Source organism: Sprattus sprattus, assembly GCF_963457725.1.
Source record: "Sprattus sprattus genome assembly, chromosome: 1".
NCBI classification, from domain to species: domain Eukaryota; kingdom Metazoa; phylum Chordata; class Actinopteri; order Clupeiformes; family Clupeidae; genus Sprattus; species Sprattus sprattus.
In genome coordinates, this window is record NC_137920.1 from 12,385,278 (window position 1) to 12,404,452 (window position 19,175).

The 19,175-nt window shown below is 41.7% G+C and overlaps 1 protein-coding gene across 1 annotated transcript in view; it reads right to left on the minus strand.

Moving 5' to 3' along the window:
* LOC308367375 (guanylate-binding protein 1-like) overlaps positions 1-19,175 on the minus strand; it is a gene marked incomplete at both ends in the record, with an annotated part of 51,138 nt that overhangs the window by 31,137 nt on the left and 826 nt on the right. Inside the window, 7 exons of the mRNA XM_080841276.1 lie at positions 6,063-6,275; positions 6,548-6,828; positions 7,372-7,614; positions 7,999-8,201; positions 10,314-10,423; positions 10,863-10,912; positions 17,875-17,952. Of these exons, the coding sequence (XP_080697402.1) occupies positions 6,063-6,275; positions 6,548-6,828; positions 7,372-7,614; positions 7,999-8,201; positions 10,314-10,423; positions 10,863-10,912; positions 17,875-17,952 (1,178 nt within the window). The remainder of the gene's footprint in view (positions 1-6,062; positions 6,276-6,547; positions 6,829-7,371; positions 7,615-7,998; positions 8,202-10,313; positions 10,424-10,862; positions 10,913-17,874; positions 17,953-19,175) is intronic.

Here is a 19,175-nt window from a genome sequence, read left to right on the forward strand (position 1 = left end):
TTAAAGTTAAAAGTGGATAAAAACAGTATGACTCACTTCATCTGATATTTGTTGTGCTCAGAACAGCTTTCTGCATGTTTCATGAACATTATGAAATTAAATCATGTTTTGGAGGCAACAGAAAGGTAATTATTCTCAGATCTGTCAGGTGTTCTAATAATTTTGGCCACCACTGTATATGGGCCATTCTACCGAATTGGTGCAAAGTCAGGTCGGAAATATTTTGATTTTTTTTATGTTTTATTCCCAAAACTTTGTCCGTATGTATATTGTACCATATCTAAAGTACACTTATCTAGTAAAAGAACAGTCAATTTTTATATTGTATTTTCAGAATGTGTTGGAATGTTTTTCCTCTTCCAAAAATTGTCACTACCGAAACATCACATTTACTATAGTAAAAAAGTGTTATTATTCACCTGTTCAGATTGTGTTTCCTTCCCTTCTCTGAAGAGTATTTTTACAAATATTTCTTGAAGGTTTTCACAATGAAATCCATAAAAATGAATTTTTTACCAAATTTTCAAGTTCAATTTATACAATTCATCAAAATCTAAGTGCAATATTTCTTTGTAAAATGCAAAATACTGATCATATTGATTCCAGAGTTGTTGATTGATGAAATTGAACATACATTAATCCAATCAGTATCATAACATTTTAGTTGATTACTCAATATACTTAATTTTTTACAAAACATCCTGTGTTTCGGTAGTGCTGCACTGTTTCGGTAGTGACATCCAGTGTTTCGGTAGTGACTGCACTGTTGGATGGATGTTCATTTCTCTCCCAAAATCTTCCAAAAGGTGCTCTGGGCCACCCTTTAGTCCACACAACACATTTATTTAAAAAATTATCGGATTGAACTACTTACCATTTCATTTTGTCACTACTGAAATCATCAGGTCACTACCATATGTTTCGGTAGTGACTGTTTCGGTAGTGACAATTCTAGCTAATTTTAAGCATAAATAAAGAATTCTAACAAGCACACTGCATGCAAAGACATCTTTGAAGAGGTGAACACACATACAAACATACGATTTTCCATGAAACCCCAAAAGGTTTACTTAATTGAAGAAAACATGCGTTTCGGTAGTGACAATTCTTAAGGTTACACGTCGATTTTCAGACTTTGGAACACATTTATATAAAAACTATGGGATTTAGCTACTTACCATTCAACCATGAGGGTCAGAGATGCAGTGTCACTGCATGGTCAAAAATGCAGAGTCGTGGCTAAAACACAGGCTCAGCCAATGGACTAAAACTCTTGTGTTTCGGTAGTGACATGAAAACTAGGGACATGATTTTTTGAGTATAGAAAATTGATTTAAAAATTAAACCCACAATAAATCTAAATATTCCAAGTTCTATTTCAACCCAATCATAAAGATCTTTGAAATTAAATCATTGAAAAAAATCTAAAAAAATTGAAAAGTGTTATTTAAAGGCATTGAAATTTAGATGTCAGGGTTGGGGACAGCTACTTCCCAATAGAAAGTACCCTATAAATGATGATTTTGTATATATTTAGCTTATCACTATCTCATGTAATGCATTGGGTTTATATAGACCATAACATTTTCTAATTAAATATCTATGCCTAAATACCTAATTGTTTTGTAAATAGTTTTTATTGTTGAGGGACTGCATATTACACGAATTCGGTAGAATGGCCCATATAAGGGGTGTAAATCTCTCATGACAAAAACGATTCGATTCGTATCTCGATACATGGGCACGATACGATACAAGAAAAGATGCATGTTGATAAAAAACGATTCAGTACGATTCCATGCGATTCGATGCCGTTCAATTATTGAAAACTCTAAGTCAGACATCCCAACCTGCAAAAAGTCAGGGAGGTATTCCCCCCCCCCCCCCCCCCTCAAGGCCTACGTATTTCTGTTGTGGTCCCTAAAAGCTATAAAAACATAATATAATTCTTTAGGCTATAGCCCTATGTAATTCTTTGTAAATTATGTTTTAATATGACAAGATTACTTTTACTATTTATTATATGCAGCTAATACTATCCTATTCATGTTGACTGCTTTTATTTGTATTCCATTGCAACTTTACTCTAAAGTCTAAGGAGCCCTGGCAACTAGCCGGCATGAATGCACATGAAATGAAACTTGTTGAATGAAACAGTCATTTAACCCACCATGGGCAATGCTGAAATCACTGTTACAGATAGTACAGCGTGCAAGACTGCCATTGTGATTTACTTTTATAAGACAGGGGTGCACCTTTGTATTGTCTGTTGTAAAATGTCTAATATTTTCTTTTTTGGGGGCACTCTCCCTGTGCCATAGTGCCCCTGCACCTAGATACACTGAACTGATCAATTCGGTTCGGGAGAAAAGATAAAAGCCCGCCCACACTGAAAATTGATCGGTTGCAGGGCTTGACACTAACTTTTTGGCTAAGGAGCACTGTGCTCCTAACCCAGAAAAATTGGGAGCACCAGCAAATTTCTAGGCGCACCACTATAAAAAGTTGGCCAAACCAAGTAATACTACTATTGATCAATGTTAACAACCTGGAATAACATGTTTGAACAAATTATAAAAGGAAAGGCATGACCTTGCTAGGGCCTACATTGATAGGTGGAAAAGAATTGTATGGTATTTTAGGTAGTAAAGATGGAGTAAGATGGCATGGATGTAAAGCACAACATGCTACAAAGATTGCTGCGACTTTTTGAGGACTGTACTGTAAAGTACCACCTGACCTGTCCAAACACCTGAAGCTCATTTTTAGAATCCCAAATGTTTGCTCTATTATACTGCGTGTGTATGTGTGTTTTCTGTTAAAATGTGTTCCCTTGCGGTTAACATAAATCAGTGCGCTTACTGGGGGGGCACGTATGTGAATATGGGTGCAGTCTATAGCGGCAAGGACGCCAGGGAACCCATACTTCTCCCAGAACGCCTGCTTAGCCCTCTCCTGGCTGTCGGGTGTTACGGGAAATTTTATGAATTCCCCAGCATGTCGGACTAGACCTGACGTAACTGCATGTATAGCCAAACTTATTGCAGACTGTGATAACCCATTTAGACAGGTGTCTTTATATACCTATGTGTCATGCCGCTATTGGCCAACCAGTCTGGTTTGCACCGCCATTACAATTAACCTGAATCATTTGGGTCAATGAGTACCCTAGATGTATGCCTATTATTAAAATATCTTGGATATGGATATCACAATTTCCTCATGTGGCAAATACTTTATTTTCCTTGTAATTATATATGGCTTGCCAAGAAATTGGTGTAAATCTCTCGTGTAGACGAAAGAAGTAAAGTGTAGCCTATAGGTCCTACTGTGCGGCCAAGCACGTGCCCTTAAAATAGCGTCTGAATATGCGTCACAGACTCTACACAATGCGCCTCTGACATTAGACTAGGTTTTTTCTGGTCTTCGGCGCACTGTTGTTTTGAAACTGCAAAATACCACCAGGGAAGACTTGCGCCTGAGAAACGCCTTCTCTGTTCCGCCCCGCCCATTTCGGCACAAGTTCATTTCGACGCACGCCTCTGGAGGAAAAATCCTGTTGTGCGCCGGGTGCAAAATAGGAATGATACATGCGTCGGTGACTATGTCAATTGCGCTGGGTGCAAGATAGGGCCCTGTGTGTTATAATCAAATTGTTTTATATTAAGAAAAAACAACAACGTTCAGTCAGTTAATTAGACAGAGAAGAGATGCTGAACTCCGGTCTCCTGGCTCTACGGCCAGCTCTGAACCACTTCCTTACGAATGAAGGGGGCGTGTGAGAGCATATCAGCAGTGTTGTGCACGTTCACACCTCTCATGAACTAGTTCAAAGTTCAGTTTGTACAAGTAAATATGAATCGTTCACGTTCATAGTTCACCATTTAAATTCTGAACTCGTTCAGCATCTCTTCTCTGTCTAATTAACTGACTGAACGTTGTTGTTTTAGCCCTGCTTCCCCTACCGACTAAATCACCTAAAATACCATGTGTTTGTTATAGTTAATCGTGCTGAAAAATTGTTACAAGCAGTGTCACTTACTCATTTCATTTTTTTAAATAATTGCTCATTTTCCAGGAGGACATAGTTTGCACAGAAAGGTACGATTTTTACTGTCTGAAACTTTATCAGATACACAGCCCTGTTGTACCATTTAAATAATGAATTATACAGGGAACTAACGGTAAGAATGCAAACCTCTTAAGCAATGATATGCGACTGGCTTAATCTTAGATATACAAGAGCATGTACACTAAATGAATGACCGCTCAAAAGTAAGCAAAAGTAAACCCTGTAACATTCGTATTTGTACATTAGCAGTTTATGCTAAGCGAGTTCACGAACAATAGCCTACCATCATGCTAGATTAGTTAAGTGACAGTGCTGCTCGTAACAATTATGAGCAAGCTAAACTATAACAAACACATAATGACAAGGTGGGCTACAAACTCAAACTTACATATAGGCTACATGGACGCACACAACTTCAACAAAGTGCAACGTTCAATTATGTTAAAATAGTTAACTGCCACCCCATCTAAATAAGCCGTGAAGAGAAATCAAAACACTATCACATGACCAACGCAATTACCCAATATGGTAATTTACCTCTGTCTTGGCAACTTAACAAATAATTACTATGGCCTTTTTAACAGGTACTTGGCAATTTATTGAGACAGCTTCTTTCCTCAGTAGAAGGAAAACATTCCTGCTTATTTCTATAGGCGCACGCGTGCGACCATGATTTCAAATCAAGTCGCAGGGCCAAAATTACAGTTGCATGTGCGACCAGATCAGTCGCACTGTCCAGCCCTGGGTTGACTTACTGAAACAGGCGAATCAGGATGCTCCTGAGGCACATACGCACACTGCCTCACACACTGCCTCACACATGGACAGTCACTAGGTCCCTTTCCCTCTCTGTCGTGTGCGCGCTACACAGATTCTAACGCGGTTTGGAGCACGTCTGTCTCGTGTGCGCGGTCTTGCTCGCTCGCTCTAGATTCCGGGAGATTTTAAGTAATTTGCGGGCATCTGGGAGTCGTTATCAATATGCAGGAGACTCCCGGAACATCCGGGAGACTTGGGATGTCTGAGAACTGTCTCTTTTTTATCCTGGAATTAATAAAGTGATCTTGAAAGACTGTATGACCTACACAAATTATTGTCGTCGTGAAATCAAATTCGTTCAGTTTATCTATTACAATTTGTATACACAAAACATCTGGGAAGGTCAACAGGCATATGATATTTTCATCTTTTGGTTCTTGAAAAAAAAAACGCTGTGGTTATTTTTCCTTCTTCTCTGCCTTCATGTGGCAGAAAAATCACCAGCTCAGCCGGTAGACAGTTGTAGATTATATGATCACTATCGTTACCACTAAAGGCACAGGCAGACTACCAGCTCCTCTTAAGAACCAGCGATCCATAATGAAAGGGAGCGAGCCAAACATTTCAATCATAGCTCCTCTCTTCAACAAACACCACACATTGCAAACTACAGTGATTGGGTGCGCTGCTTTAATTTACTCGTGTAGAACGTTGCGTCGCATTAGTAACTCTTTTGGCGCTCGGGTGAAAAATCATAATACATTCATATTTTTTTTTATTTCAGCACGGGGTGGCCGCAGGGGTGGCCGCAGGGGTGGCCGCAGGGGTGGCCAGGGACATGTCTACGGGGGCACGGGCCAACCCTGGCCTCCCTGTAGAACCGCCAGTGCATTATAGCTTGCTTAGTATAGACCCAGCTACCAAACCAACTTTGAGAATATATTAACGGCGATATTTTTTATATCGCCCGATAACAGTCTCGCGTTAACGCAGCACGTTAACGCAGCACGTTAACGCCGATAACGGCCCACCACTAATATATATATATATATATATATATATATATATATACAGTATATCAGATCCAAATATGCCATGCACATGCACATGCACACACACCCAAAACACACACACACACAGAAAGAGAGGGACAGACACACAGACAGACAGACACACAGGCAGACACACACACACACACACACACACACACCTACACTGCTCTGGCCCTCACCTTCATGCCCTTCTTGTCATGTTGCCGGTACTTGGCCACGATGGCGTCTCGGTCACGGCAGTAGATCTCATACCCGCCTGCCTTGGCATAGGTGCCCTGCTGAATGTTGGCGGCCATTGGTGCGTACAGATCCAAGAGAAGTTTCCGACACAGCTTCTCCGAGGCCTCTATGTTCAGAGTGAGCAGCTGCTTATAGAGCTGAGAAACCTTCTCCTGTCAGAGGGGAAGCCACAGCACACGTTTTAGCCAAAGCTACAAATATGACAGTATGAGATGGTGGAGCAGAGTTCCAATTGCACGAAGGAGTTGGTATGTAACGCTCAGAATTTACAACAAGTCAGTCTCCACACAGCACAAAATTAATGTATGAATGAATATATGAATACAGGTAAATGTAAGAACTTCTATTTCAACCATTCATCATCACTGTAGGTCTGCAATCCTTCCTTGATGTTTAAAAACAGTTCAATTTTTTCCAAACTCACCAAGAGCTGAGGCATGTATTTCCCCTCCTCATCATTGAAGAAATGTTTGAGGAATTCCTGCATTGCCATGGCGTAGAGGCGTTTGTGTTCTGCCGAGACAGTTCCAAGATCCATGGGAAAGGCCTTACTAAAATCCTCCATGCCCTGCTCATAGAGCAGGAAGCCCTTATTTACGGCTGACTGGTTTTCGATCTCTGCCATGGCAACCACCGCATTCTCCAGACAGGGAACCCTTCCACTGTTGATGGTGTCCACGTAGATCTTCACAAGATGGCTGAACTCTAGAGCCAATAAGTGAAAGGTATATATTTGTAGTCACTCAATCTAGATCTTAAATCATGGGTATGGAATCCGAGTAAAAGTAAAAAAAAATAGAAAAAATCTTTTTACATTATTTTAAATTTCCACTTGGTATGGTATTAACATTTCAAGCTTTAAGTGTAAAGGTTTATAGGTATTTGCACTTAAGACGTGTACTCCCAGTACAAATACATGAGGTTTATAAGATGTACATATGATAGTGTTTTGGCCCTGAACAGGGTTGGTAACATATTCAATGTGAACATTGGAACTATGTTGTATTATGAACTGTATGTATTGTATTGTGTACAAATAAAAACCTTTAATTACTCAACGTTTGTACGTACGTACATTGCACCAGAAGCTACTTAAAATACACTTTGACTAAAACTTTTCTGGGCTGTGTGACTGCAAAGATACCAATCATACAATCTGTTCCCTTTTCTATTTTCTGTTCTGCATCTATATAGTTCTTCCTTCTTCTTTGAACATAACAACGATACAAAAGAAGCTCTGTGACTCACGGCTGCCAGTGACCTTGTGGCCACCCTGTACCATCTTCACGCGGCTCTCTGCAGAGACGTAACTGCAGAAGCGGTCAGCGACACTCCGGAAGTCTGGGAAAAGGTCGGCCTCAGCCATGGAGTCCAGGTGAATCACCTTGTTCGCCAACGTTGGGAATGGGAAGGTGAAACACTTCCGGGTTGGGAATATGTTCCGAATGCACTGTCTCGGGAGGTTGTGGGTCAGCACTTTATTAGACTGACCTGTGAATGCAAATCCAAATGCTGTCTTAAACTGAGCAAATTGCTCTCAACCTTGTCTAAACTTTACATTTCAATAGTGTGTTCTTACATTTATGAATATATAACTTATACAACTGAACTATGAGACTGTGACGGTGATGTTCATGTGATTTAAAACTCAGTGAACAATGGATTGATTTAAAATCTGAATCACATAAGAACAGTAACAACACTACAGCTACTACTACTACTACTACTACATCTACTGCTGTTACTAGTAGTACTCCTTATAATAATGATAACAATTACACTGGCAACAATGATAAAGGAATAAGCCATTTTGATTTTGTCAAGAAAAACAAAACCTATATATATATATATATGTTGCCGTTCATTGAGACTTACCTTTTTTCAGCTGCAGGGCAAAGTCCAGGTACTCGTCCTCACTCACATCGTGACCGTTGAGCTTCCTCTCCAGAGTGAAGTCCCGAACGGCCCAGATGAAGTCAGGGAAGAAGCGGACAAACTTACAGTCCTCCTCTTCTTCATCCTCCTCATTGGCGGCTGCTGACTTTATCCGGATGTGATTGGTCAGCTTAGTCACATAGCTGAGATTGGCTAAGGAAAAGTGACTGATAACGATTTCAATATTTGAGGATTTTAAAATCTGATGTAAACATGATATTTCATCTCACTATCATTTTTATCAGCAACAATAACCGTAATCTGCTTTCCACTAGGAACGACACCACTAGGGATGTAGTATGGTCATCTACTGACAAACTGCGATCGACAAAAGGCTCTGGACTCATTTACCATTTAAGATGTAATTTCTCCTTTTCATGTTGAAGGACTCTTAATTTGTTATTTGCAGCACCAACGTCATGCCAGAGAGAGAACGCTCATGGTTTTACTTTACTCAGTGGCACTTCTGAAGCAGCAATTCCAGGCCTTTCATGTTGTTGAGACCAAGAAACCCCTTTAATTTGACGTGTGCGTCTATGAAAGATGTAAGTTCTCTACTGTAATGTTAGTTGCATAGCTTAAGCAGTGTTATATGTTTAGAGATGTTTATTGTTTATCGTTAGTGTTAAACGGGTGAAGGAATGCTAGCATTTACCGTGTGAATGACGTTTATGTAAGCTTGCTAAATTACCTTGCAATGCGCCAAACCATGGACTTTTTTATCCAGTTAGCCTGCATACGTATGCTATTTGTGTTCATTATAGTGTAGCTACGTACCTAATAATGTGTATTTACATGTTTGTGGGCATTATTTAGTCATTTTTAGGGCTGGGCAACGATTAAACATTTTAATCGCAATTAATCGCATGATTTCCCTGATTAATCACGATAAATCACATTTGAATACGCAAAATCCGATAATTAATTCAAAAGTAGTGTACAGCGCACTTTTATTTTAAATGTTCTGCCATATGAACGAAAGTGCCATAACATTTGTTGTGCAAACCCTTTTAACATCAACAGGTAAATAAAATGTTCTGTGTAAATCTCAATTTAAAGGCTTTGGGGAAGTCCAGATGTGACCTGCGGACGGCCATCAGAGATGCAAAGAGAGAATATAGGGACAAGCTGGAGTCCACCTACCTCAGCTCTGACACCCGACGCCTGTGGGGTGGCCTGCGACACATCACTGGCTATAAAGGTAGCCAAATTTGCTGCCCCCCTTCAAGGAGGATTTCCTACTGGTGCGAAGTTTTGTTATTGTTGTTATCAATATGCCTTTGAAGCTCCGCGATTTTTTTGTCCTAGCGTCATAAAAACTACATCCCCATAAACCTTGAATCTTCTTTACAGATATATACAGTTTGAAAAATAACTTTGGGCTATTCAAATGTTAAATGTAGGGCAAAGGCTGTGAGGATAAATGTATGCACTTTGAGCTAGTTGCTATGCTCACCTAGTTATGCTAGCCAACTAGCTAGCTAAGGATAACTAAGGATCTAACATTACATGATTTAAATGGAAGAGTTCCATTTACTTAAAATGATGGCTAGATATAAAGCTGATATATAGTCAGCTGTTATATATAGCTGTTGTACTCTAGTCTCCTCGATTTAACTGATCAAATTATAATGGGAAAAGGTAGAAACCCTCAATTGGCCGCCCTGTGCGGTCCGCACACCCCTCGCTACGCCACTGCCTTGAAGTAGTCTTTGGCCGGCACTCAAGATTGTGTGTGGTGATAAAGAACAAACACCCCCTATACAGTCCTACCCATCTATTAACCCTCACTCACAGCGACATTAGCTAGCTTTGCGGTTAAATTACTTAGCAACTGTCAGCCAGATTGTGTGGGCTATGACAAGGGAGAAGATTATAGGGCTGTTGATCAGTTACTCAGTACAATTCCCTTACTGTTTCACATAAAAAACAAGCAATCAAGTTAGCCTCCATCACTCAATGCTAACGTTATTTTGCTGTGGAATGTAAGTTACGGTGACCGATAGTAACTTACCAGCTCTGATGTTCCTGCCGCTTTTTTTTGTGTTAAAAATGCCAAAATCAATAATTCAGCAATTAGCTTCTGTCAGCTGATGACATTGGCACGCCTCTAGTAGTCATCACTGTTTAGGTGTTGAGGCCACGAGGAAAGGGGAAAGTGTGTGCGGATGTCAGTCTGTATACATATCTGTGTGTGTATCTGTCTGCTGGAAGTGTGTTTTTTTGTGTGTGTGACAGAAAGACAGACAGGATACTGGAGTTTCTCTACAGCCTCGTTGTCAATGGTGCCTCTGCTGTTGTACACCAGGGTGCTACTGAGCAGCACGGCCAGACAAAAGATCCACGCATCGGCCTTCAGGTCGCCCTACAATGAGATTTAATGTATTTTTATTGAGGGGCATTCAGCTGGTTGAACAATTATTAATTTATTTATACAGGCAGAAGATCCAACCATCATTCTCTGCTCTACAGTATTATAATCATGTTCCTGAAGATGGCATTTAAAGGTCTTTCTCTCTGCCTCCATACACGACAGTAGGCCATACATTTATTTTTTGTTTGTTTGACTTTTGTTCTCCTTACCCTGTTATTTTCTGAATGCAAAATCTAGAGTTTGCTTAGCCATAATATACTGTATACAGTATATGATTGGAATATACAGTACATCGAATTTATTTACCAATTTTCTGAGTTCAGAATTATATTTTAAACCAGTCAGGATTCAGTTTAATGTCTTCCTACCACTGCAGCTAACAGGGTATGAGTATAACAGTATGTAAATAGTGAAACGTTGGTGTTCTCACCTTGTTGACATCACCCAGTCCTTCAGTGTCTAGCAGCAACAGTGTGTGTTCTGAAACAGAGGTCATTCCATTGTCACTAACAAAGCCTTCCTGTGATACACATGGTAACCATAGTGTTACGTGGGGAGCCGTATTGTGCCCGTCTGTGCGCTTGTTTCTATCTGTCCCCCTCTACAGGTGACCTGGTGTCCGATTGGGACGCATTTGTGGGCGGGCCTTGGCCTATAAAAGACGCCCCTTGCGCGTTTCATGGCTGTCTCTCCGGCTCTCTGGCTCTCCCCGTTCGTCCAGCCACACCCCTTCTACGCTTCCGGTTTTCTTTGGGCCTGCTGCACGGCGCTCCGCTGGTGCCCTGCTTTAGCATTGTTAAACATCGTTATTAGAGTTTCGTTTGGACGCAGAGTTAACCTTTTGATTTATGTGCGTTGGTGGTGTTTGGTGGTGGGCTTTTGGGCACGCTTTAAGACTAGTTCGAGATTAGAGTAGGAGGAAGTTTACCCGGAAGACTCACCACATTTCTATGTCCTTTTGTTTAACGCGAGCAGCTTAGATCTCCTTTTTATTTCCAGCAGACATTGTGAGTGTTTGCTTTCTCTTTTGTTATTAATTATTTTCATCACCACCTTCTCCTGCCGTTAACTCTTGGTTTGTTAATAAATATATTTACTTTCACCGTCACCAGTTCTCTTTGGCTTCTTTATGTTATGTTACCATTTCGTTACGTTATGGTGTTGTAACATAAATGGGGGCTCGTCCGGGATTGAACCAAAATTCTTAGTTGGAAACGTTGGCTCTGATTTTCCCTTGGTGGAAAAATCTTTTTCGTTGTGGGCGCACTGCTCCGCACAGCTGCCTTGTGATTGTCTAATTTGCCATAGTCTTGGTGACTTACGCAGGGTACGTCCAGTGTATTTTATTTATTTATTGCCTTTGCTGTGGCAGCGATAGATATCGTGTATAGTAATGTTTGATATAGATGCGTTTGTGTTGTCTCCGACTCTGGAGGCATTATTGACGGCTAAACGCGATGATCTGCTCCGAATCGCTGGCCACTTCAAACTGGAAGTTCGTGGTTCTCCTAGGCTAGCTGAGCTGCAGGAGAAACTCACTGCAGACTTGCGTGGTCTTGGATTGTTGGTAGGTGAGAGCCCTGATGAGCCCGAAGCCGGTAAGACCATTCGCTCTCCTGGCCCGTCTACTACAAAGACTGCTTTAGAGTGGAAACGTTTAGAGCTGCGGGAAAAAGAAATTGCGTGGGAACGTGAGAAAAATAAGTTGGAGGCTGATAGGCAGACATTTAGAGACCGTGAGCGAAGAGAACAGGAGTGCAAATTAAAAGATATGGAATACGCACAAGCGTTACGTATCAAAGAGATGGAGTTGAAGGCCCGTGAGGCTGGTGTACTACTTAGGCCAGAAAGTTTTGACGTGACGCGAAACATTCGTGTTGTCCCTCCCTTCAGAGAAGATGAGGTGGATAAGTTCTTTGCGCACTTTGAGCGTGTTGCAACAACGCTTAAATGGCCCAAAGAAGCTTGGCCCATGATTCTCCAATGTGTCTTTGTAGGCAAGGCGCAGGAGGCGTACTCCTCGTTGAGCATGGAAGACGCGGCGGATTATGAGAAGGTGAAACAGTCCATCTTGCTTATTTACGCGCTCGTGCCGGAGGCTTATAGACAAAAGTTTCGAAATTATCGTAAGCCTGAATCCCTCGCACATGTGGAGTTTCTTAGAGAAAAAGAGATGCTCTTTGATCGTTGGCTAGGCTCTCAAGAAGTGACATCATTCCAAGCTCTTCGTGATCTCATGGTTCTTGAGGACTTTAAAAACTGTCTGCCACAATCAGTCGCAACTTATATAAGTGAGCATAAAGATTTGACCCCTGCTAGTGCTGCCGTGCTTGCTGACGAGTATGTACTCATGCACAACCGTATGCCTGCTCTCACTCATTCACTGCAAAATGTTTCAATTTCCCCGGATTTATATGAAGTTTCCGACTCTGCCGCTCCTTCTCTCGAGAAGCGTGCGCCTTTGGGTTTCAGAGGAACCCCAACGTGCAGCTACTGTAAGAAGCGTGGTCATGTTCTTGCCGAGTGTTTTTCGTTAAAGCGCAAGAACCAGGCACAACAATATACAAGTTAATGGGTTCCTGGATCTAATTTGTTTATTGCTGTTTTGCCTTTTGTGAACGACACTAAACGTGACAATTTTCGCACCGTTCATATTGGATGGATTCGTTTTATGCAAAGTGTGTCGCCTTTAGTGGTCAGCCTTGTACTATAAATAGTGTACTATTTCAAGGTTTTGAGATGTAATTGTTCTCATTGAGTTTTTTCTTGTCCAACCTTCACTCTTTGGTGGCGACCTCTTGTTACATTTGTCGCCATCTCTTTCCGATGCTCCAAAATTGGCTGAGCCAAGAGCATCTTGTACAGGAACCTCAAAATGACCCTTCTCTTTCTACGCTCTTTTCTGCAGTTATGTCCGACGAGGACATTGAGCGATGGCCTCATGGCTATTTTTCTCGAGATGGTGTCTTAATGCGCGAGTGGAGACCTCTTACGGCCCCGGCGCAAGATGAGTGTAGAGTTCCCTATTAAATTGTTGTACCTGGGCGAGTCACTCGTTCTTTTTTTTAGGTGCCAGGTATGACCGTGATGTTGCTAAATATTGTCGTACGTGACAATGATGTCGGCGCCTTGCGCTCAATTAAGCATCATCCCTATGGCGCGCTTCCACACGGGCCTTTTCAAGGGTTTTAATGTATTGGTTATTGTCAAATAAATTGTGTCTTTAGTTAAAAACAAAACCAACTCTAGTCAAATGTTTTTTGATGATTGCATTTAACCCTTTTCTTTGTTTCCCTACGGCTCAGTAGTGTGTGAGAGACTCTGCTGGGTGATGCACAGTTCAGTAGTGAGTGAGACACTACGGAATGATAAGCCGTTCAGTAGTGAGTGAGACGCTGCTGAATGAATGGTTTCGTGTTCTTTGTATACTCGTGTATGTATAGCTATATACATTTTTCCTGTAAATATTGCATGCATTGTGTGTGCTAAGTTTAATGGCTATTGTTAGCTTAAGCCCCAATTTATTTTCTTAAGGGTGGGGGTGTTACGTGGGGAGCCGTATTGTGCCCGTCTGTGCGCTTGTTTCTATCTGTCCCCCTCTACAGGTGACCTGGTGTCCGATTGGGACGCATTTGTGGGCGGGCCTTGGCCTATAAAAGACGCCCCTTGCGCGTTTCATGGCTGTCTCTCCGGCTCTCTGGCTCTCCCCGTTCGTCCAGCCACACCCCTTCTACGCTTCCGGTTTTCTTTGGGCCTGCTGCACGGCGCTCCGCTGGTGCCCTGCTTTAGCATTGTTAAACATCGTTATTAGAGTTTCGTTTGGACGCAGAGTTAACCTTTTGATTTATGTGCGTTGGTGGTGTTTGGTGGTGGGCTTTTGGGCACGCTTTAAGACTAGTTCGAGATTAGAGTAGGAGGAAGTTTACCCGGAAGACTCACCACATTTCTATGTCCTTTTGTTTAACGCGAGCAGCTTAGATCTCCTTTTTATTTCCAGCAGACATTGTGAGTGTTTGCTTTCTCTTTTGTTATTAATTATTTTCATCACCACCTTCTCCTGCCGTTAACTCTTGGTTTGTTAATAAATATATTTACTTTCACCGTCACCAGTTCTCTTTGGCTTCTTTATGTTATGTTACCATTTCGTTACGTTATGGTGTTGTAACATAAATGGGGGCTCGTCCGGGATTGAACCAAAATTCTTAGTTGGAAACGTTGGCTCTGATTTTCCCTTGGTGGAAAAATCTTTTTCGTTGTGGGCGCACTGCTCCGCACAGCTGCCTTGTGATTGTCTAATTTGCCATAGTCTTGGTGACTTACGCAGGGTACGTCCAGTGTATTTTATTTATTTATTGCCTTTGCTGTGGCAGCGATAGATATCGTGTATAGTAATGTTTGATATAGATGCGTTTGTGTTGTCTCCGACTCTGGAGGCATTATTGACGGCTAAACGCGATGATCTGCTCCGAATCGCTGGCCACTTCAAACTGGAAGTTCGTGGTTCTCCTAGGCTAGCTGAGCTGCAGGAGAAACTCACTGCAGACTTGCGTGGTCTTGGATTGTTGGTAGGTGAGAGCCCTGATGAGCCCGAAGCCGGTAAGACCATTCGCTCTCCTGGCCCGTCTACTACAAAGACTGCTTTAGAGTGGAAACGTTTAGAGCTGCGGGAAAAAGAAATTGCGTGGGAACGTGAGAAAAATAAGTTGGAGGCTGATAGGCAGACATTTAGAGACCGTGAGCGAAGAGAACAGGAGTGCAAATTAAAAGATATGGAATACGCACAAGCGTTACGTATCAAAGAGATGGAGTTGAAGGCCCGTGAGGCTGGTGTACTACTTAGGCCAGAAAGTTTTGACGTGACGCGAAACATTCGTGTTGTCCCTCCCTTCAGAGAAGATGAGGTGGATAAGTTCTTTGCGCACTTTGAGCGTGTTGCAACAACGCTTAAATGGCCCAAAGAAGCTTGGCCCATGATTCTCCAATGTGTCTTTGTAGGCAAGGCGCAGGAGGCGTACTCCTCGTTGAGCATGGAAGACGCGGCGGATTATGAGAAGGTGAAACAGTCCATCTTGCTTATTTACGCGCTCGTGCCGGAGGCTTATAGACAAAAGTTTCGAAATTATCGTAAGCCTGAATCCCTCGCACATGTGGAGTTTCTTAGAGAAAAAGAGATGCTCTTTGATCGTTGGCTAGGCTCTCAAGAAGTGACATCATTCCAAGCTCTTCGTGATCTCATGGTTCTTGAGGACTTTAAAAACTGTCTGCCACAATCAGTCGCAACTTATATAAGTGAGCATAAAGATTTGACCCCTGCTAGTGCTGCCGTGCTTGCTGACGAGTATGTACTCATGCACAACCGTATGCCTGCTCTCACTCATTCACTGCAAAATGTTTCAATTTCCCCGGATTTATATGAAGTTTCCGACTCTGCCGCTCCTTCTCTCGAGAAGCGTGCGCCTTTGGGTTTCAGAGGAACCCCAACGTGCAGCTACTGTAAGAAGCGTGGTCATGTTCTTGCCGAGTGTTTTTCGTTAAAGCGCAAGAACCAGGCACAACAATATACAAGTTAATGGGTTCCTGGATCTAATTTGTTTATTGCTGTTTTGCCTTTTGTGAACGACACTAAACGTGACAATTTTCGCACCGTTCATATTGGATGGATTCGTTTTATGCAAAGTGTGTCGCCTTTAGTGGTCAGCCTTGTACTATAAATAGTGTACTATTTCAAGGTTTTGAGATGTAATTGTTCTCATTGAGTTTTTTCTTGTCCAACCTTCACTCTTTGGTGGCGACCTCTTGTTACATTTGTCGCCATCTCTTTCCGATGCTCCAAAATTGGCTGAGCCAAGAGCATCTTGTACAGGAACCTCAAAATGACCCTTCTCTTTCTACGCTCTTTTCTGCAGTTATGTCCGACGAGGACATTGAGCGATGGCCTCATGGCTATTTTTCTCGAGATGGTGTCTTAATGCGCGAGTGGAGACCTCTTACGGCCCCGGCGCAAGATGAGTGTAGAGTTCCCTATTAAATTGTTGTACCTGGGCGAGTCACTCGTTCTTTTTTTTAGGTGCCAGGTATGACCGTGATGTTGCTAAATATTGTCGTACGTGACAATGATGTCGGCGCCTTGCGCTCAATTAAGCATCATCCCTATGGCGCGCTTCCACACGGGCCTTTTCAAGGGTTTTAATGTATTGGTTATTGTCAAATAAATTGTGTCTTTAGTTAAAAACAAAACCAACTCTAGTCAAATGTTTTTTGATGATTGCATTTAACCCTTTTCTTTGTTTCCCTACGGCTCAGTAGTGTGTGAGAGACTCTGCTGGGTGATGCACAGTTCAGTAGTGAGTGAGACACTACGGAATGATAAGCCGTTCAGTAGTGAGTGAGACGCTGCTGAATGAATGGTTTCGTGTTCTTTGTATACTCGTGTATGTATAGCTATATACATTTTTCCTGTAAATATTGCATGCATTGTGTGTGCTAAGTTTAATGGCTATTGTTAGCTTAAGCCCCAATTTATTTTCTTAAGGGTGGGGGTGTTACGTGGGGAGCCGTATTGTGCCCGTCTGTGCGCTTGTTTCTATCTGTCCCCCTCTACAGGTGACCTGGTGTCCGATTGGGACGCATTTGTGGGCGGGCCTTGGCCTATAAAAGACGCCCCTTGCGCGTTTCATGGCTGTCTCTCCGGCTCTCTGGCTCTCCCCGTTCGTCCAGCCACACCCCTTCTACGCTTCCGGTTTTCTTTGGGCCTGCTGCACGGCGCTCCGCTGGTGCCCTGCTTTAGCATTGTTAAACATCGTTATTAGAGTTTCGTTTGGACGCAGAGTTAACCTTTTGATTTATGTGCGTTGGTGGTGTTTGGTGGTGGGCTTTTGGGCACGCTTTAAGACTAGTTCGAGATTAGAGTAGGAGGAAGTTTACCCGGAAGACTCACCACATTTCTATGTCCTTTTGTTTAACGCGAGCAGCTTAGATCTCCTTTTTATTTCCAGCAGACAGTGTGAGTGTTTGCTTTCTCTTTTGTTATTAATTATTTTCATCACCACCTTCTCCTGCCGTTAACTCTTGGTTTGTTAATAAATATATTTACTTTCACCGTCACCAGTTCTCTTTGGCTTCTTTATGTTATGTTACCATTTCGTTACGTTATGGTTTTGTAACAATAGTCACAACAGTAACAATAGTAATTTGATTTGCTTTATCACCATGGTTACGACACACCTCCTCCAGACACACAACAGTCACAGAGTTTCCATGAAGAACCACAGTAATGTCACGCCGACAAATAACATCATAACCAACATTGGTACTATGGTTGGGTACAAACGGATCTTTGTTCTCATTCTTATTATTGATAAAGTTTGAAAAAAAGAAAATGAAATTACCAATGAACAACATAAAAAAAACAAATGTATGTCTTAATGAATAGATTTGCTCACCTGGTTTAAAGGGGTGAGGCACACACCACATCCAGATGCCTTTGGTCTTAGACTCAATGGTGCTGCCCAGAGCAAAGCCTGAAATAAACAACTTATATTTGAAATCATTATCAATGTTGTCATCGCAACAAAGGGGCCAGGCCTTACTGTGATGGTGTTTTTAATTTCATTGATGCATCATTTGGCCCACAAACCATGGCCACAGATATATTTGAATTGTAAACAAAGTCGGACGTTCAAAAGTAGGCCCTACTGGACCGGTCCTTTCGGTTCTATGGTGCATGGCAGTACAGTCGTGGCCAAAAGTTTTGAGAATGACACTGTTAGTGCCATTTTCATATTGTTGGTTAAACTTAGACATTATATAACTTAGATTAATATTTAGTGATTGTTATTTACATTGATAGCATATTTGTATTTATAGTTTACATTTCAGTCTAAAATATGTTTAGTGCTCACGCATTGCATTGTTTGGAATAACCAGAGGTGAGCTGTGACGTTGCGAGCTCACGCATCAATGTATCAATTGTTTGTTTTTGATGTATCAACTGTCACTTTCTTGCACTTGTCAGAATTTCAGTAAAAGACGGAGCGAACACAGTTTTTCTACCGTTGTTGAAATACAGTACACGCGTAGACTCGTTTTCTTTCCGTCTAAGAGTGGTTACTTAAGGTTTAAGATAAGAACTACATACTGACCAAAAGAAGGGAACTTTAAGCCACTACAGACACAAATATGCATTTTCAAAGTTTGCTGCTTCAGTGTCTTTAGATGTGTTTTTTTTTAGATGTTACTATGGAAGGCTGAAGTATAATTACTAACATTTAATAAGTGTCACTGGCTTTTATTGGCAATTACATGAAGTTAATGCAAAAAGTCAATATGTGCAGTTTTGACTCTTCTTTTTCAAGACCTCTTTAATCCGCCCTGGCATGCTGTGAATTGACTTTTGGGCCACATCCTGACTGATGGCGGCCCATTTTTGCATGTGTTTTGCATTTTTTGTTAGTGCGTGTGTGTGTGTGTGTGTGTGTGTGTGTGTGTGTGTGTGTGCGTGTAAGTGTGTGTAGGTTTGTGTGTGTGTGCGTGTGTATGTGTGTGTAGGTTTGTGTGTGTGTGTGTGTTTGTGTGTAGGTGTGTGTGAATGCAATAAAATGAGGGAATGGAGTAATGCTAATTTGAAGCTGTACTTGCACCGAATTTAAGACCCATCAGCTGTCTAACTATTACATATGGCAGCCATGACACCTAACATCAAACAGTTATTTCTTGCTAAAGGCACTATGAGACACTGTAGTAA